General features: G+C 65.7%; 3 protein-coding genes across 7 annotated transcripts; 2 read left to right on the top strand and 1 right to left on the bottom strand.

Moving 5' to 3' along the window:
* The first annotated feature begins 864 nt into the window (after positions 1 to 864).
* PREB (prolactin regulatory element binding) lies at positions 865 to 4,944 on the top strand. Of its 2 annotated transcripts, none has more exons than XM_059843226.1 (9): positions 865 to 1,039; positions 1,374 to 1,566; positions 2,388 to 2,599; positions 3,125 to 3,205; positions 3,278 to 3,402; positions 3,927 to 4,100; positions 4,169 to 4,241; positions 4,314 to 4,473; positions 4,564 to 4,944. In XM_059843226.1, the coding sequence occupies exons 1-9, from the start codon at positions 905 to 907 to the stop codon at positions 4,656 to 4,658; spliced, it is 1,248 nt and encodes a 415-aa protein (XP_059699209.1). In that variant the 5' UTR covers positions 865 to 904; the 3' UTR covers positions 4,659 to 4,944. The 2 variants fall into 2 exon arrangements, with proteins under 2 accessions (XP_059699209.1, XP_059699208.1); XM_059843225.1 differs by having other exon boundaries at positions 3,275 to 3,402.
* A 777-nt stretch (positions 4,945 to 5,721) lies between these two features.
* Positions 5,722 to 8,378, top strand: CGREF1 (cell growth regulator with EF-hand domain 1). 3 transcript variants are annotated; one of them, XM_059843222.1, is made up of 6 exons: positions 5,722 to 5,758; positions 6,030 to 6,129; positions 6,898 to 6,969; positions 7,114 to 7,184; positions 7,267 to 7,388; positions 7,467 to 8,378. In XM_059843222.1, exons 2-6 carry the CDS (start codon positions 6,047 to 6,049, stop codon positions 8,211 to 8,213), a joined length of 1,095 nt encoding a protein of 364 aa, XP_059699205.1. In that variant the 5' UTR covers positions 5,722 to 5,758; positions 6,030 to 6,046; the 3' UTR covers positions 8,214 to 8,378. The 3 variants fall into 3 exon arrangements, with proteins under 3 accessions (XP_059699205.1, XP_059699204.1, XP_059699206.1); XM_059843221.1 differs by having other exon boundaries at positions 5,726 to 5,804; XM_059843223.1 differs by lacking the exon at positions 5,722 to 5,758 and having other exon boundaries at positions 5,811 to 6,129; positions 7,467 to 7,730; positions 7,881 to 8,378.
* Positions 8,379 to 8,463: 85 nt separating this feature from the next.
* KHK (ketohexokinase) lies at positions 8,464 to 11,889 on the bottom strand. Of its 2 annotated transcripts, XM_059843220.1 has the most exons (8): positions 11,630 to 11,867; positions 11,392 to 11,508; positions 11,058 to 11,192; positions 10,482 to 10,554; positions 10,143 to 10,289; positions 9,034 to 9,122; positions 8,809 to 8,966; positions 8,464 to 8,715 (listed from the first exon to the last, which is right to left on the bottom strand). In XM_059843220.1, exons 1-8 carry the CDS (start codon positions 11,743 to 11,745, stop codon positions 8,630 to 8,632), a joined length of 921 nt encoding a protein of 306 aa, XP_059699203.1. In that variant the 5' UTR covers positions 11,746 to 11,867; the 3' UTR covers positions 8,464 to 8,629. The 2 variants fall into 2 exon arrangements, with proteins under 2 accessions (XP_059699203.1, XP_059699202.1); XM_059843219.1 differs by lacking the exon at positions 8,464 to 8,715 and having other exon boundaries at positions 8,826 to 10,289; positions 11,630 to 11,889.
* Between the last annotated feature and the right edge of the window lie 5,551 nt (positions 11,890 to 17,440).

Genomic DNA, 17,440 nt, shown 5'->3' with positions numbered 1-17,440 from the left:
CGTTGTGGGGTCCCAAGGAACACCCCACTCCCTGCTGCTCCCCGGACCCCACGGGACCCCCGGCACCCCAGGCACTGAGGGGGGGTCTCCACTGTCCTCCAGGAGCCCACAGGGCACCCGAGACTGCCGTGTCCCCAAACACGGGGCTATTCCCACCGTCCCCCACAGGTGCCCCATCTTTCCAGGGGTCCCCATGGGGCCACAGCACCGCTGTCTCCCCAGGTATTGGGGGGCCCACTGCCCCCCAGGAACTGTGGTCCCCCCAGCACCGGGCTGTCCCGCTGTCCCACGGGGGCCGTGTCTCCCGGGATCCCCCGGTCCTAGTCCCCACCCCCAGCACCGGGCTGTCCCCGCTGTCCCACGCGGGGCCGTGTCTCCCGGGATCCCCCGGTCCTTGTCCCCACAGCCAGCACCGGGCTGTCCCCGCTGTCCCACGTGGGGCCGTGACCCCCGGGATCCCCCGGTCCTTGTCCCCACCGCCAGCACCGGGCTGACCCCGCTGTCCCACGCGGGGCCGTGTCCCCCGGGATCCCCCGGTCCTTGTCCCCATCCCGGCACCGGGCTGTCCCCGCTGTCCCACGTGGGGCCGTGTCCTCCGGGATCCCCCGGTCCTTGTCCCCATCCCGGCACCGGGCTGTCCCCGCTGTCCCACGCGGGGCCGTGTCCCCCGGGATCCCCCGGTCCTTGTCCCCACCCCCAGCACCGGTCTGTCCCCGCTGTCCCACGGGGGCCGTGTCTCCCGGGATCCCCCGGTCCTTGTCCCCACCCCCAGCACCGGTCTGTCCCCGCTGTCCCTGCTCCTCGCGACTGTGGCCACGCCCCCGGTTAGCCACACCCCCGGCGGGTGCCGGGGCGTGACGCAACCGCGCGTGACGTCACGGCGCGCTGACGTCGCGTCCGTGTCATGGCGCCCCGGCGTCCCGCCGAGCTGTACCGGGCGCCGTTCCCGCTCTACACCGTGCGCCTACACCCGCGGCGGCCGCTCGCCATCACCGCCGGCGGCGGCGGCGCCGCCAAGACCGGCATCCGCAATGGCGTGGTGCGGGGAGCGGGACGGGGCTGGGGGGAGAGGGGCGCCGGAGGCTGAGGGGTCGGAAGGGCCCGGCTGTGCGCGGGGGTCTGACACGGCGGGGCCTGAGGGCCGCGGGGTGCGGGCCGCGGGTGTGCGGTGCGGCGGGGCTCGGGGCCGGTGTGACACGGCGGGGCCTGAGGGGTGCGGGCTGTGCGGGGTGACGGTGTGCGGTGCAGCGGGGCTCGGGGCCGGTCTGGCACGGCGGGGCCTGAGCGGTGCAGGGTGCGGTGCGGAGGCGCAGGTGCCCCGGGGAGCTCCCCGCGGCAGGGCCATGACCGCGCCTCCCGCCTCCCGCCCGCAGCACTTCCTGCAGCTGGAGCAGATCGGCGGGCAGCTCAGCGCCTCGCTGCTGCACTGCCACGACACCGAGACCCGCGCCACCATGACCATGGCGCTGGCCGGGGACGTCATTGCCGCCGGGCAGGACAACAGCTGCCACATCCTGCGCTTTAGCCTGCAGGAGCCCGAGGCTCCGGGCACGGCCGGGAAGGACGGTGAGACACTGCCTTGTGTGAGGCACTTGCCCCGGGGCTGTGCTGTGCCTTCGGGATGGCCCTAAATTCCCCTCCCATCTGCCCTGGATGCTGTGGGGAGGGATGAAGCATGTTGTGGACATAAGGCATTCTGTGAACCACCCCGTGCCCACCCTGAATCCCCTCCCCTTGCCTGCTTTGGGTGCCATGGGGCAGGATGTGGGGTCTGTGGGGTGGCTTAGGGATGGGGCATTGCCTTGAACTCCGGCCTGCCTGTCCTGAGCCTTCTCTGTGCTTGCCCTGAGTACCATGGCGAGCTCTGGGGGTGGAACACTGCCCTGGGGCTCCCCTGTGCCCCCCCACCCCCAGATGCTATGGCCAGAGAGTGGAGGGCTGTGGGGTGCTTTGGGGCCGGGGTACAGCTGTGGACCTCCTATGCCCACTCTGCATCTTCCCTGTGCCTGCCCTGGGTGCTGGAGGGCAGGGAGTGGGGGGGAGCTGGGGGTCTGTGGGGTGGCTTGGGGGTGGGCATTGCCCTGAACCCCTCCATCCCTGTCATGGACCTGCCCCCTCTGCCTACCTGGGCTGCCATGGGGAGCTTTGGGCTTTTAATGCTGCCCTGGAACCCCCTGGGCCCCCCCAGTGCTTGCCTGGGATGCCTTGGGGCTGTGGGGCAGGGTGTGGGGAACCGTGGGGCTGTGGGGCAGGCTGCGGGGCAGGGCGTGGGGCTGCGGGGCAGGGCATGGGACTGTGGGGCAGGGCGTGGGGCAGGGCGTGGGGCTGTGGGGTGCTCTGGGAAGGGGCAGCCCCTCGGAGCCCCGTGCCAGCCGCGTCCCCCGCAGGCAGCGGGGACAAGGGCGCGCGGCGGCGGCGGGGAGGCAGCACCGGGGCCCAGGGCGGCACGCAGGGCCGGGCCCGCGAGGTGAGGGTGGAGAGCCTGCAGCGCGTGCGCACCGACTTCAGCCCCGACGCCTTGCAGAAGGCCGTGCGCTTCAGCGCCGACGGAGCCCTGCTCGCCACCGGCGGCGCCGACGGCTTCCTGCGCCTCTGGGAGGTGGGCACGGCCCGCCGGGGACACGGCTGGGCAGCAGGGCTGGGGGCACGGCCCGCCGGGGACACGGCTGGGCAGCAGGGCTGGGGGCACGGCCCGCCGGGGACACGGCTGGGCAGCAGGGCTGGGGGCACGGGAGGGCGGATGGCACGGCCTGCTAGGGACACGGCAGAGCAGAGGGGAGCCTGGTGAGCCAGGGCAGGCATCCAGAGCTGGGGGGATGTAGGGGAATGGATGTGGGCACAGAGGACTGCAGGGCAGGCATGGGGGACCTAGGGCAGGCACCCAGAGCTGGGGGGATGTGGGCACAGCGGGTTGAAGGGCAGGCGTGGGGAGCCGGGGTGGGCAAGGGGAGCTGGGACAGGCCCAGAAGAGCAGTGGCCAGCAGTGGCCGATGGCAGCAGGTGTTGGGCAGGGATGGCTGGATTGGCCACACCTGTGGTCACCTAACACTGCTCCCCCACACCTGGCTGGTACCGTGGCAGGGCCTGGCCCTGCCCAGCACCCATGCCAGCTCTGCCCCTGCAGTTCCCCAGCATGAAAAAGACGTTGGAGTTCAGAGCCCACGACGGGGAAATTGAGGACATCGCCCTGGGCCCTGACAACAAGGTGGGTGTCGGGCTCCCCTGTTCCCTGGCCCTGCAGGAGAGGGGCCTCAGACCCCTGTGCTGTGTGCAGCAGGTGGTGACGGCGGGGAGGGACTTCCAGTGCTGCGTGTGGCAGCAGGACCAGCTGGTGACAGGGCTGCGCTGGCACGAGAACCTGCCTGGCATCCCCGACAAGGCCTATCGCTACCAGGCCTGCCGGTGAGGGCTGGGGACGGGGCTGGGCAGCTGCAGGTAGAGCTGGGGACAGATCAGAGGGCTGGGGTTGGGCAGGGGCACAGGGAGGGGTGTTGGGACTGGGGACAGGGCTGGGGACGGGGCTGGGCAGTTGCAGGTAGAGCCAGGGACAGATCAGAGGGCTGGGGTTGGGCACTGGGACTGGGCAGGGGCACAGGGAGGGGCGTTGGGGCTGGGCTGTGTGACTGGGGCTAGGCTATGGGGCTGGGGCCATGGTCATCAGGGCTGGGGCTGGGTCACGGGGCAGGAGGTGAGGAGGAGCCACTGGGGCTGGGAATGGGCCATCCCTGCCTGCTGCCGTGCCCCATCACTGTTCTTACTGGGTCTGGGGGAAGGGGTCTCCTGGGCTCTGCTGGCAGCTGTATGGGGAGGGGGCTGGGACCAGGTTTGGACTGGCACAGTGAGGGGTGGTGGTGAGGGACTGCACCCCACATGCCCCCTGTCCCCCCTGTGCCCCCTGTCCCCCCTGTGCCCCCTCCCTGTGGCAGGTTTGGGGCCGTGGAGGGCAGTGCCGGGGCTCTGAGGCTCTACACGGTGCAAGTGCCCCACAAGCGGGAGCGCCGCCCCCCGCCCTGCTACCTGACCAAGTGGGATGGGAAGAGCTTCCTGCCGCTGCTGACGCGGCCCTGTGGCTCCGAGGTGGTCTCCTGCCTCTCCATCAGGTAGCCCAGGGCCAGTGGGTACGGGGTGGGGGCCGTGGCAGCCCCCACTCACTACTATCCCCCCACAGTGACTCGGGCACCTTCCTGGGGCTGGGCACAGTGACTGGCTCCGTGGCCATCCACATTGCCTTCTCGCTGCAGGTGAGCTGGGGCAGGGCTGGGGGGGCGGCCCCGCCGGCCCCGAGCAGCCCCTCACCTGCCGTGTCCCCCCAGAGGCTGTACTATGTGAAGGAGGCCCATGGCATCGTGGTGACAGACGTGGCCTTTGTCCCCGAGAGCCGGCCCGGGCGGGAGCTGCTGGGGGGCCATGAGGCCGCCCTGCTCAGCGTGGCCGTGGACAGCCGCTGCAAGCTGCACCTGCTGCCCACCCGCCGTACGTCCGGGGGCTGCCCCGGGACCCCTCTGCTCCTCCTCTGCACGGGGGCTGCACCGCAGCCTCCTCTGACCCCTCTCTGTCCTGCAGGCTCCCTCCCTGTCTGGCTGCTGCTGCTGCTCTGTGCCGGCCTCATCGTTGCCACCATCTTGCTGCTGCAGCTCACCTTCCCAGGCTTCCTGTAGCCCCCTGGCCCCCGGAGGGACCCCCTGGCACCAGGAGTGACCCCCCAGCCTCCACCCACCCCACACAGACTGTGAAGGACACGAGGGACCAGCCCTGGCCCCGCCGTCCCCGCTGGCGCTCGGGGAGCAGACGCGGGCCCAGGGAGGCACGCAGGGCGCCGTCCCTGCGGGACTGTGCTGGCAGCAGAGCAGGGCTGGCCCGGGACAGGGCCGTCTGCTGGCCCAGGGGAGGCGGGTCCTGCTGGCCCCTGCCCTGCTGCTGCCATTAAACTGGAGCATGAAGGCAGTGCTGTCCGCGTGTGCTGGGGGCGCGGGCCTGGCTGAGGGCACGGGGGGCTGGCTGCCCGGGCCCCGGCTCCGGGCGGGCTGTGCCCTCGGTGTGGCACGGGGGGATGGCTGCCCGGGCCCTGCTCCGGGCGGGCTGTGCCCTCCGTGTGGCACGGGGGGCTGGCTGCCCGGTGCCGGCCCCGGGCGGGCTGTGCCCTCGGTGTGGCACGGGGGGCTGGCTGCCCGGTCCCTGCTCCGGGCGGGCTGTGCCCTCGGTGTGGCACGGGGGACTGGCTGCCCGGTCCCTGCTCCGGGCGGGCTGTGCCCTCGGTGTGGCACGGAGGGATGGCTGCCCGGTCCCTGCTCCAGGCGGGCTGTGCCCTCGGTGTGGCACGGGGGGCTGGCTGCCCGGGCCCTGCTCCGGGCGGGCTGTGCCCTCGGTGTGGCACGGGGGCTGCTGCCTGGGGCCGGCGGGGCCGTGTGTACCGGCACGGCCCGACCCAGCCCCCGGCCGTGCTGCTGCGGGGGCCGGGGGTCGGTGACGCTGGGCTGGCCCGGCTCTGCCCGGGGCCGTGGGGGGCTCGGGGGTCTCGCCCACCGGCGTGGCCCCGTCCCTGCTGTGACCGCCTATCCCGGGCCCCAGTTTGGAGGGGCCGGGTCCCGGTTACCCCGGCGCTGCCCGAGGCACCTGCGTGCGGCTGAATCCCGGCTCCCCGCGGGCCGGGCCGGGCCGGGCGGGGCCGCTCCCGGCCGCGGTGGCAGGGCCGGGACGTGTCGGCTACGTGGCCCCGGGGCGGGGCGGGCGGCACGGACACGCGAACGGGGCTGGGCGAGTGGGTACCGGGGGGCACCGGCGGTGCCGGGTGGGCCGTGTGCGGGGTGAGTGCGTACCGGGGGCTGCACTGGGAGGGCAGCGCCAGCCGGTCCCACGCGCTCTCCGTGCCCCGCGCAGCCCCGCGCACCCTCCCACCCGTGCCAGCGAGTCCCCGCTGCCGTGCGGGAACCGGGGCAGCTCCCGGAGCCCCCGCCCCTCTCCCGGGTTCACGGGCCCTCCCACCGACCCCCGGCGGGGCCAGTCCCGAGCCCGGTGTGCTCGTCCCGCAGCAGCCCGAAGTCACGGGATGAGGAACCCGCCGGTGATGCTGCTCCTGCTGCTGCTGCTGGGGCCAGCGGCCTGGGCCGCCCCCAGGGCGGGCACCAACAGGTACGGGACACAGCCAAGGGAAGGCAGAGCTGTGGGGGACACAGCCAAGGGAAAGCAGAGCTGTGGGGACACAGCTGAGGGAAGGCAGAGCTGTGGGGGACACAGCCAAGGGAAGGCAGAGCTGTGAGGGGACACAGCCAAGGGAAGGCAGAGCTGTGGGGACACAGCCAAGGGAAAGCAGAGCTGTGGGGACACAAAAAGGAGGGCAGAGCTGTGGGGGGACACAAGGGAAGGCAGAGCTGTGGGGGACGCAGCTGAGGGAAGGCAGAGCTGTGGGGGGACACAGCTAAGGGAAGGCAGAGCTGTGGGGGGACACAGCCAAGGGAAGGCAGAGCTGTGGGGACACAAAAAGGAGGGCAGAGCTGTGGGGGGACACAAGGGAAGGCAGAGCTGTGGGGGGACACAAGGGAAGGCAGAGCTGTGGGGGACACAGCTGAGGGAAGGCAGAGCTGTGAGGGGACACAGGTAATGGAAGACTGAGCTGTGGGGACACAGCCAAGGGAAGGCAGAGCTGTGAGGGGACAGCTAAGGGAAGGCAGAGCTGTGGGGACACAGCTGAGGGAAGGCAGAGCTGTGGTGTTCTCACGGCTGCAGGGGTACCGGTGCGGGAGGAGTTCAAGGTGGCCAGGGCAGGGGCAAGCACAGGGCTCTGAGCTGCACAGCGAGGGCTGGGACCCCTGGATCCGCAGGGGCCGTGGGTGGGGGGCGTCAGGCCGGGGCGGGCAGCCCCCCAGGGCACAGGTGACCAAGCCCCTGTCTCTTGGCCAGGCCTGAGCCCCCCGTGGCCACAATCGTGGATCCCTATCCCGACCCGCTGAGCCCGGAGCCGCCTGCGCTGCTGTGAGTCCCTGCCCTGGGGACCCCCCCTCGGCCCGGGGCTGAGCATGGGGCTGGGGGCCACAGTGCTGGGTGGGGGGCATGGACAGTGCCCAGCCTGCCGTGGGGCAGGTGCAGTGCTTCCCACCCCAGCCCTGCTCCCCCCAGGCTGCTGTGGAGCGCCGTGCGGAGCCTGGGGCCCCCGGAGCAGGACGTGCAGGCCATGACACGGGAGCAGGGTAAGGCCACCGGGGCGTGGTGGGGGGCTGAGGGGCTGGTGGGGCCAGGGACCCCGGCCCCACAGCCCCCCGTGCCCCACAGCCCTGCTCTACCTCTTTGTGCTCCATGACCACGACCAGAGCAGGCACCTGGATGGGCTGGAGCTGCTGCAGTTACTTGGCACGGTGCTGGCACAGGCTGGGAGGCAGCCAGACCCTGACATGGTGGGTCCCACTGGCATGGCTCCTCACGCCCCCCTGAGCCCCTGGGCCGAGCCCTCATCCTGATCCCCATCCCTGCAGGTGGCTGCACTGGTGGACCAAGCCCTGGCAAGGCAGGACCTAAATGGGGATGGGCTGCTGAACCCCTCTGAGCTGCTGGACCCCCCTGAGGTGCTCTTGCCTGGTCAGGACAAGGGTCCCCCAGGACAGCCCCCACTAGGGCAGCAGGAAGGGCTTGGGGCTGTGCCTGCAGGGGACAGGGAGATGCCAAGGCAGGACCTGGGGTTGAAAAACCCAGGGCAGGAAACCACTGAGGCTGGGGAGCCCCAGACTGGAGCCCCTGAGGCTGGAGACCCCCAGGATAGAGCCCCTGAGGCTAGAGACCCCCAGGATGGAGTCCCTGCGGCTGGAGACCCCCAGGATGGAGTCCCTGCGGCTGGAGACCCCCAGACTGGAGCCCCTGCGGCTGGAGACCCCCAGACTGGAGCCCCTGAGGCTGGGGAGCCCCAGACTGGAGCCCCTGCGGCTGGAGACCCCCAGACTGGAGCCCCTGAGGCTGGGGAGCCCCAGACTGGAGCCCCTGCGGCTGGAGACCCCCAGGATGGAGTCCCTGTGGCTGGAGACCCCCAGACTGGAGCCCCTGAGGATGGAGCCTGGAGCATGGAATCCCTCGAGGTGGAATCTCCCAATGCTGAGGCCTTGGAGGCAGAAGTTGTCCCTGGGGCTGAAGTCCCCAGTACTGATGCCACAGAGGAAGAGGAAGCCCCTGAGGCTGAAGCCCCTGAGGAGCAGGCAGCCCCAGCCTGGAGGGACCATGGGGAGGGGTAGGCAGGGGGGCCCTGTGGGATGCAGTGCCCTGGCTGCTCCCTGCCCTGCTCAGGGCACAGAGGGGCAGGGCGATGGCCCCTGGCCAGGCTGCTGGGCCAAGGAGGGCTGGGGTCGTGTGGTCTCCTCTCTAGTGCATTGGATGGAGAAATAGAAGCACTGCTGTGACCCTGGCTGTGGTCAGTGCATCCCCGGGGCAGTGGGAGCCCAGCCAGGACACGGGGGCACGGCCAGGGGACACAGGAGGCAGTAGTGGTGCATGTGGGGTTTTATTGGGGCATGGCTGGGTGCAGTGGAGATGTGCAGATGTTGCTGGGGGCAGTGGAGATGTGCAGATGTTGCTGGGGGCAGTGGAGATGTGCAGATGTTGCTGGGGGCAGTGGTGTCCCTGGGGGCTGCAGAGGTCTCCAGACACACGCTCAGACGATGCCATCGAAGCCCTGGATCCCGCATTTCCTGCCTGCGATCTGGCAGCCGAAGGTGAGGGCATCCTGCAGGCTCCTCCCTGGGGATGGGGCCCAGGATGAGCTGTGGCCGTGCCGTGGCCGTGCCAAACTGAACCGTGGCCGTGCTGTGGCCGTGCCACGTTTGTGCCCACCTTCTGCGAGCGCAAAGATGACAGCAGCATTGAAGGTGTCCCCCGCCCCCAGCGTGTCCACGAGGGTCTCTGGGGGGAAGGCGTCCGAGTGCACCAGCTCCCCGTCGGGCCCCAAAGCATCAGCCCCCTCCTCAGCCCAGGCGCAGATCAGCGTGGCCCTGGGGGAGTGTGAGGTGGGTCTGGGGCGCACCGTGTGCCCCCGGCCCCTCTCGGGTACACCCCTACCCTGGCTGGATGTGCCCCCGCAGCCCCCGCAGCGCCTCGGGGGCCGATTGGTACCCGAAGTGCCGGGCCAGGTCCTTGCTGATGAACACCTGTGGGAGAGGGGCTGGGGCGGGGCAGCCCCCGGCACCCCCAGCCAGGTCCGATTAGATCTGTGCCCTGGCGCCGTCCCCCGACCCCGCCTGAACGCCTAGACCCAAACCCCACACCCCTGCACCCCCCGAGCCTGACTCCCCCGGACCAGGACTCCCAACTCCCGCCGATCTGACCGCTCCTGTCCCGACCTCGCTCCCGCCACGCCTTTGGCCCCGGCCAGGACTGGCGATCGGGACACGTGATGGGGACAGGGGATCGGGACAGGGATGGGGACAGGGGATGGGGACAGGGATGGGGATAGGCCATAGGGACAGGGGATGGGGACAGGGGATGGGGACAGGTGATCGGGACAGGCAATGGGGACAGGCCATAGGGACAGGGGATGGGGACAGAGGATTGGGACAGGGGATCGGGACAGGCGATGGGGACAGGTGACTGGGACAGGCGATGGGGACAGGGGATCGGGACAGGGGATGGGGACAGGGGATCGGGACCCGTGATGGGGACAGGGGATCGGGACAGGGATGGGGACAGACGATGGGGACAGGGGATCGGGACAGGCGATGGGGACAGGGATGGGGACAGGCCATAGGGACAGGGGATCGGGACAGGTGATGGGGACAGGCCATAGGGACAGGGGATCGGGACAGGCGATGGGGACAGGCCATAGGGACAGGGGATGGGGACAGGGGATCGGGACAGAGGATCGGGACAGGTGATCGAGACAGGGGATTGGGACAGGGGATCGGGACAGGCGATGGGGACAGGCCATAGGGACAGGGGATGGGGACAGGGGATCGGGACAGAGGATCGGGACAGGTGATCGGGACAGGGGATTGGGACAGGGGATCGGGACAGGCGATGGGGACAGGTGACTGGGACAGGCGATGGGGACAGGGGATTGGGACAGGCGATGGGGACAGGTGATTGGACAGGCGATAGGGACAGGGGATGGGGACAGGTGATCGGACAGGCGATCGGGACAGGCGATCCCGCCCATCGCCCCGGCCCCGCACCACGTGTCCCCGCCCCATCAGCGGCAGCAACTCCTCCCGCGGCTTCTCCAGCTCCACCGAGATCCGGACCCGCCGCCCCGGCGCCGCCGCCCGGTTGTGCCGCTCCACCCGCTCCAGCATCGCGCCCTGCTCAGCCGCGTTCCGGGCCTGCGGACACGGCACGGCTCCGGTATCACCGGGGAATCGCCGGTCCCGGGAGGCGGCTCGGTCCCGGGATGCTCCCTCATTGGGGATGTCCCCCAGACCGAGGGATTCCCTCCGGTCCCGGGCTCACCTACAGCCCGAGGGATTTTCCCCAGCGCCGGGGGTCCCCCAGAACCCGCCGAGCCTCGGGCTCACCTCGAAGTGGATCCACCTGTACTGGGAGAGGTCGACCTGCTCGAAGTCGAGGGCCGTCACGTCGGGCAGGTTCCTGTGGGACGGAGGCCAGGGGGGGCATGGGGACCCTCCGGCTGGCCCGCGCCCGGGGCGAAGGGCAGCCCCAGGGGCCGTGGAGGGCCCCACGCCGCCGGGACAGAGGTCCCGAGGAGGCACTGGCCGGGTGAATCATTAATGTTGGCACCCTGAGCTGGATTCGAAGGGCAGCGCAGCGGTGGCCACGCTGGGGCCTGGGGTCAGCCGTACCCAACAGCCCCTGACCCCCCCTTTGCAAGGCTGAGGGAGCCCGGTTATCCCCACGGGGCCGTGCCGGCTGTCCTGCGCTCCGGAGTGTGGGGATAGCACCCCCAGCCTCCACCTCCGTGTGGAGGCACCAGCTCCGGTCCCGGCAGCGGCACCGGAGGTGCCAGGGCTGCGGGGACACCGGCCACTCGCCCCATCCGGCACTCGGTAGCCCCCGGCAGGCAGCGGAGGGACCCTCGGGACAGAGCTGGCAGCGCCCAGCGCTGCCCGCGGGCTCGGGGCCGCGGCCCTTACGTGTCGTGCAGGACGATGGTGCGGGAGCCGCTGGCGGCGTTGACGAGGCAGCAGGCGCAGGGCACCTCTCCGCGGGGCTGCCAGGCCACGTGCGCCGTGTCCACCCCCCGGCGCTGGAAATCCGCCGCGATGAAGCTGTGGGGACAGAGAGCGGGCTGAGGGCCGCCGCCGGAGCGGCGGGCGGTGGCGGCGGAGGAGGGCGGGCGGCCGGGAACGGCGGGCAGGCAGCGCTCCGAGGGTCGAGGCCGGCGGCTGCAGCGCGGAGGGACCCGCGGAGTGCCGGGGCGGGTCGGCCCGGTGCCCCGCCGGTGCGGGAGTCCCGCACCACACTTACTCAGCGGCGGGCCCGGGGGCCAGCGAGCCCATGAAGGCGCAGGGGGCTCCGAGCAGCGACAGCACCGTGCAGGAGTTGGAGGCGTTCCCGCCGCGCTGCCAGCGCTGAGACAGGCACCTGCAGGGCGAGGGCTGCCGTGGGCGACGGGCCGGGGCACACCGGAGCACCCCGCCGCCCGTGGGCTGCCGTGGGCGACGGGCCGGTGCGGGGCACACCGGAGCACCCCCGCCGCCCGTACCTGGTGTCGGAGTCCTCGGCCGGGAAAGCCTCCACGACGCTGATGATGTCCAGGCACACCAGCCCCACGCACATGATCCGCCGCTCCCCCGCGGTGCCGCCCGCCGCTGCCGCCATCCCGGGCCGCTGCCGTGCGGGACCGGAACCAGGGCGGGACCGGAACCGGGACCGGGACAGGGACAGGGACAGGGACGGGGACAGAACCGCGCCGGGCACCGGCGAAGCCTTGGCCCCGCCCCCTCGCGCCGCCGCCAATCAGCGCCCGCGGCCGCGCCGGGCCCTCGGGGGCGTGGCCAGACGGACCCGCCCCTGCCACGCCCCCACGGGCAGGGCGCGCGCACGGCGGGACAGGGACAGATGGACACAGGGACACGGGGACATGGACATACAGGGACAGACACACAGGGACAGATGAACACAGGGACACATGGACACGGGGACATGGACACAGGGACAGACGGACATACAGGGACACACAGGGACAGACGGACACACAGGGACAGATGGACACACAGGGAGACACGGGGACATGGACACAGGGACAGACGGACACATAGACATGGACACACAGGGACAGAAGGACACACGGCCATGGACACACAGGGACAGAAGGACACACGGCCATGGACACACAGGCACAGACCCATGCCCCCCCCCCCCCCCCCCATGACTCACGGAACGCCTCCTGAGCCGTTCGGTGACCCGGGTGTGACCCGGGACCGTCCCCTGGAGCCCCGGCTGAGCTCAGCCGATCCCGGAGCGAGCAGGAGCCAGCGGGGGGCTGAGACCCCCGGAGCGGGGTCAGGGTCAGGGTCAGGGTCAGGGGGGGCTGAGACCCCCGGCGGGGTCAGCGCCAGCCGTCAGGGTCTGTGACTGCTCCAGTCCCTCGGCCTGACTGCGGGGGCAGCGTTTGCTGCAATTCCTGCATCGCTGCCAGTGCCAACGCACACCCGAGCAGCCTGGGGGGAGCTGGGGCACCTGGGGTCTCACCCGAGCGGTGCAGGTGAGAGGAACGGTGGGTCTGTCTTTGCAAACCCGCTCCGGGTCTGCTGGGAGGTAAAACCAGCGCTGGGAGATGAAAGAAACAATGGGAAGGATTCACTGATTGATGGATGGAAAAAGAGATTTGCTTTACAAATAAATTTTATGTTTGCTGAAAAACGAAATTGGATATTGAGAGATGAAAGGAACAATGGGGAAGAGAAAATACCCCTAAACTCCGTAAGAATTAAAAATGAAAAGGGAGGGTTATACATTAGAGGGGAAATCTCTGGTGTCAGGCGTTTTGGGAAGTCTGAACCTCTCAGGTCCCTCGGAAATGGGGAAAGAGAGAAGGGAAATGCAGCTGGGAAATTGGGATAAGAAGGAGGCTGCACCTCCAAAACTTGGAGAGACCCCAGGGGATGCCCTGTGGCCTCTGCCTTGACTGGAATAAAGCCAAAAAGGGACTGCTCTGTCTCCTTTTGGGACATGAACCTCTGGGGTTTGAGGATGGATTCTCCTGACCCAGGGGACTGAGGGCACCCATAAAGGGCACGGGAGGGTTTGGGGTCTGGGCTCTGCCCAGGACCGGAGGCACCAGGGCTCCCCGTGGGGGGGCTGGGGTTAAAAAAGGGGCTTTTGGACAATTTTAGTACATCCAGCACAGCCAGGGGACTCTCCTGGCCGAAGGTGTGTGGTTGGGAACACTGGGGGTGATTTGAGGCTTCACTGACCTGGGAGAGAGAAAAGGGTCGATGGCAGAGCTGTGGAAGCATTTTAGGAGATTGAGAGAGAAATGTGTAAAATCCTGGGCTCGGTGGTGTGCCACAGACCGTGTTCAGTGCCTGGTAACCCCTCGGGGCTCTCCTGGAGTTCCTTTGGCAGCTGCCAGAGGGACAGACGGACACAGGGACAGACGGACACACAGACCTGTGCCACAGACCGTGTTCAGTGCCTGGCAACCCCTCGGGGCTCTCCTGGAGCTCCTTTGGAGCTGCCAGGGGCAGTGGGTGCCCAGACACCGAACCTGGAGCGCCGGCACGCAGAGGGGGCTGCTCACCCCGGGGCTGCTGCGTGCAGGGGATCCCCCACAAAGGGGAGTTCGGGGGGCCCAGAGGAGCCTCAGCTGCACCCCGAGCTGTTTGTGCCTGCCGGCAGGGGCTGCTGGGCGCTGCAGCTGAAACCCGACCTGCAGCGCATCCCCAGAGGGCAAACGCCAGCTGAAATACTGCCTTATTTTGTCAGCTGAAATACTGCTTCATTTGGTCAGCTGAAATACTGCTTCATTTTGGGGTCTGCACAGGGTGCCTGGGCAGAGGGGCTCGTAATGGGGCTGCTCTGTGTGTGTGTGTGTCTAAAATCTGAAATACTGCTTCATTTTGGGGTCTGCACAGGGTGCCTGGGCAGAGGGGCTCGTAATGGGGCTGCTCTGTGTGTGTGTGTGTCCAAAATCTGTTTCTGAAAGTGCATTTTCCTACATGTAAATCTCCATTGGGTCAGAGGACAGCAAACGTGCACTCAATATTTAAACACTGTTTTTTCCAGAATGAGGAGAAATTGTGGGGTTTTCTTGAGGAAGTGCTGTGTTCTGTCCATTACTGAAACCATCACCTGTGCCTGGTTTGCTGCACTGGCGCAGTAACGGGAAACTGAATTTTAAAACTAATGTTATTTGTATTAAACTGGGGGAAACCGTTCCATTTCCTTCCAGGAGATGATCCACAGAAAAGGAAAGGGGTTCTGGTGGCCGGTGGTTTCCCTGGCCCCTTCAGGGAGGGGGGAAGGAGCCCTGTGATACCCAAAAAAAAAAAAGAAAAATAAATGGGAAACTGCTTTTAAAGGGAGGGAGGGAGGGAGGGAGGGAGGAAGTGGCGGAAGGAAGGAAGGAAGGAAGGAAGGAAGGAAGGAAGGAAGGAAGGAAGGAAGGAAGGAAGGAAGGAAGGAAGGAAGGAAGGAAGGAAGGAAGGAAGGAAGGAAGGAAGGAAGGAAGGAAGGAAGGAAGGAAGGAAGGAAGGAAGGAAGGAAGGAAGGAAGTGGCGGAAGGAAGGAAGGAAGGAAGTGGCGGAAGGAAGGAAGGAAGGAAGGAAGTGGCGGAAGGAAGGAAGGAAGGAAGGAAGTGGCGGAAGGAAGGAAGTGGCGGAAGGGGCGGAAGTGGCGGAAGTGGCGGAAGTGGCGGAAGGAAGGAAGGAAGGAAGGAAGGAAGGAAGGAAGGAAGGAAGGAAGGAAGGAAGGAAGGAAGGAAGGAAGGGAGGGAGGGAGGGAGGAAGGAAGGAAGGGAGGAAGGAAGGAAGAAAGGGAGGGAGGAAGGAAGGAAGGGAGGGAGGGAGGAAGGAAGGGAGGGAGGGAGGGAGGGAGGGAGGGAGGAAGGAAGGAAGGAAGGAAGGAAGGAAGGAAGGAAGGAAGGAAGGAAGGAAGGAAGGAAGGAAGGAAGGAAGGAAGGAAGAAAGGAAGGAAGGAAGGAAGGAAGGAAGGAAGGAAGGAAGGAAGGAAGGAAGGAAGGAAGGAAGGAAGGAAGGAAGGAAGGAAGGAAGGAAGGAAGGAAGGAAGGAAGTGGCGGAAGGAAGGAAGTGGCGGAAGGAAGGAAGGAAGGAAGGGAGGAAGGAAGGAAGGGAGGAAGGAAGGAAGGGAGGAAGGAAGGAAGGAAGGAAGGAAGGAAGGAAGGAAGGAAGGAAGGAAGTGGCGGAAGGAAGGAAGGAAGGAAGGGAGGAAGGAAGGAAGGGAGGAAGGAAGGAAGGGAGGAAGGAAGTGGCGGAAGGAAGGAAGGAAGTGGCGGAAGGAAGGAAGGAAGTGGCGGAAGGAAGTGGCGGAAGGAAGTGGCGGAAGGAAGGAAGGAAGGTGCGGAAGGAAGGAAGGAAGGAAGGAAGGAAGGAAGGAAGGAAGGAAGGAAGGAAGGAAGGAAAGAAGGAAGGAAGGAAGGAAGGAAGGAAGGAAGGAAGGAAGGAAGGAAGGAAGGGAGGGAGGGAGGGAGGGAGGGAGGGAGGGAGGAAGGAAGGAAGGAAGGAATGAAGAAGGAAGGAAGTGGCGGAAGGAAGGAAGTGGCGGAAGGAAGGAAGTGGCGGAAGGAAGGAAGGAAGGAAGGAAGGAAGGAAGGAAGGAAGGAAGGAAGGAAGGAAGGAAGGAAGGAAGGAAGGAAGGAAGTGGCGGAAGGAAGGAAGGAAGGAAGGAAGGAAGGAAGGAAGGAAGGAAGGAAGGAAGGAAGGAAGGAAGGAAGGAAGGAAGGAAGGAAGGAAGGAAGGAAGGAAGGAAGGAAGGAAGGAAGGAAGGAAGGAAGGAAGGAAGGAAGGAAGGAAGGAAGGAAGGAAGGAAGGATGAAAAAGGCACATTACATGGTTGGCCCTTCACAAATATTAGAAGGAATACTGTCAGTGTTATGTTGGAAAGTTGTGCTGTAGTAATTTGTAGTGCTGTGTCAATCCTTCTCAAGCAGTGTGGCAAGTGCAGATTTTAGGCTACAGGATAACATAAAATAGAAACTACACGGTGTAAGATACTTTTCTCAGCAGCTCAAGGCACGGATCAGAGAATGAAGAAATTCTCCACACAGAGAGAGCAGCAGCAAGACACCAACGTCCCACAGAGAGGAATTACGGTCTCCTTAGCAGGATAGCCAGACTCCTTCAGGATTGGAGCCACACACAGGTCTGTGAGATGAGGGGGGAAGCTGACACCAAACAGAGGAATCCCTGCCCTGAAGGGAATGTTGGATCCACGTATGAGATACAGGAATGTGCAACAGGCTCTTGATTTGGCGGTTAATCCTTTGTCAGTGAGGCTGCCCTGGGACAGAGCAGAGCACCTGATGTCTGTAACTCTTTGGTTTTATTCTCCTTTATTGTCTTAACTCTGATAGCCCAAATTCCTATTGCTCTAATTTGCATTGCTATTTTTATAACCATTTCATTACTGCGAAACTTTTAAAATTTTAAAACAAGCAATTGGAAAATTTTAAAACAAGTGATTTTTCACATCTGACCTATCAAATCCTTAATTCTGTTCTCTCTGGTGCCTGTAATAATGCTGTGGTGTGAAAAATGCCTGTTTTATGGTTGGCTTTTGGCAAATATTAACATGAATATTATATGTGTGATGTTAGAAAGTGATGCTGGATCCATTTCCTCAAGTAGTCTGTCAAATGTAGCTTTAGGTTATAATGTTAAAATAGAAACTACGTGTGTGAGGTATTTTTTTAAGAAAGGAATGAGGAACTCTCACTGAGACAGCAGCCCCAGGACACTGAAATCTTTCAGAGAAAGAGAATTTACTGCTCCCTTATCAGCAGAAAGGAACTTCTTCCTGCCTGTTCAGCCCTGGAGATGCTGCTGGGGCTCAGAGGAAGGAGCTGAGCCTGCCCAGACAGAATCCTGTGTGTGAATGGAATTGCTGCACCATGGATGAGCTGTGTGAATATGCAACAGGCTGGTGTTTTAAGGGTTAATCCTCTGTTAACGTGGGGCCTTTTTCGGGTTCATTTTGCCCAGAAAAGGTACCTGGACTGTCCTTAACTCTTTGTTTTTATTGTCTCGTGTTGTCCTATTCCAAATTGTCCAGTTTTTCATTACCCTAATTCTATTGCTATTTTTATAACCCTTTTATGACTATTAACCCTTAAAGCCAAGTGATTGGCGTTCCTCAGGCGTGGGGGCACGGCAGAGCCCCCAGACCTTCCTGTGCCCAGGCTGGGAGGGGCAGAGCCCGGGGGCTCCTTTGCTCTGGGTCCCCTTCAGAGGCACCAACTCTGGCCGTGATTTGTTACCAGCTATTGCACCAGGATTCAATCATTTGAGAGGCTGGGAGGTGTGGGGTGCCCCAAGCTCCCGGGCTGGGGGTCAGG

This window comes from Haemorhous mexicanus, chromosome 3 (assembly GCF_027477595.1).
Source record: "Haemorhous mexicanus isolate bHaeMex1 chromosome 3, bHaeMex1.pri, whole genome shotgun sequence".
NCBI classification, from domain to species: Eukaryota; Metazoa; Chordata; class Aves; order Passeriformes; family Fringillidae; genus Haemorhous; species Haemorhous mexicanus.
Note: the sequence above shows the minus strand (reverse complement) of the source record. Positions and strands in the feature narration are given on the sequence as shown.

Excerpts from the sequence above, each read along its gene's own strand:
- PREB (XM_059843225.1), top strand. The coding sequence starts at position 905 with ATGGCGCCCCGGCGTCCCGCCGAGCTGTACCGGGCGCCGTTCCCGCTC. Across the intron at positions 3,403-3,926 it reads TATCGCTACCAGGCCTGCCG|GTTTGGGGCCGTGGAGGGCA; the intron begins GTGAGGGCTGGG and ends TCCCTGTGGCAG. Across the intron at positions 4,101-4,168 it reads GTCTCCTGCCTCTCCATCAG|TGACTCGGGCACCTTCCTGG; the intron begins GTAGCCCAGGGC and ends ATCCCCCCACAG.
- CGREF1 (XM_059843222.1), top strand. The coding sequence starts at position 6,047 with ATGAGGAACCCGCCGGTGATGCTGCTCCTGCTGCTGCTGCTGGGGCCA. Across the intron at positions 6,970-7,113 it reads CCGGAGCCGCCTGCGCTGCT|GCTGCTGTGGAGCGCCGTGC; the intron begins GTGAGTCCCTGC and ends TGCTCCCCCCAG. Across the intron at positions 7,185-7,266 it reads GGCCATGACACGGGAGCAGG|CCCTGCTCTACCTCTTTGTG; the intron begins GTAAGGCCACCG and ends CGTGCCCCACAG.
- KHK (XM_059843219.1), bottom strand. The coding sequence starts at position 11,745 with ATGGCGGCAGCGGCGGGCGGCACCGCGGGGGAGCGGCGGATCATGTGC. Across the intron at positions 10,555-11,057 it reads ACCATCGTCCTGCACGACAC|GAACCTGCCCGACGTGACGG; the intron begins GTAAGGGCCGCG and ends TCCGTCCCACAG. Across the intron at positions 10,290-10,481 it reads ACAGGTGGATCCACTTCGAG|GCCCGGAACGCGGCTGAGCA; the intron begins GTGAGCCCGAGG and ends CCGTGTCCGCAG.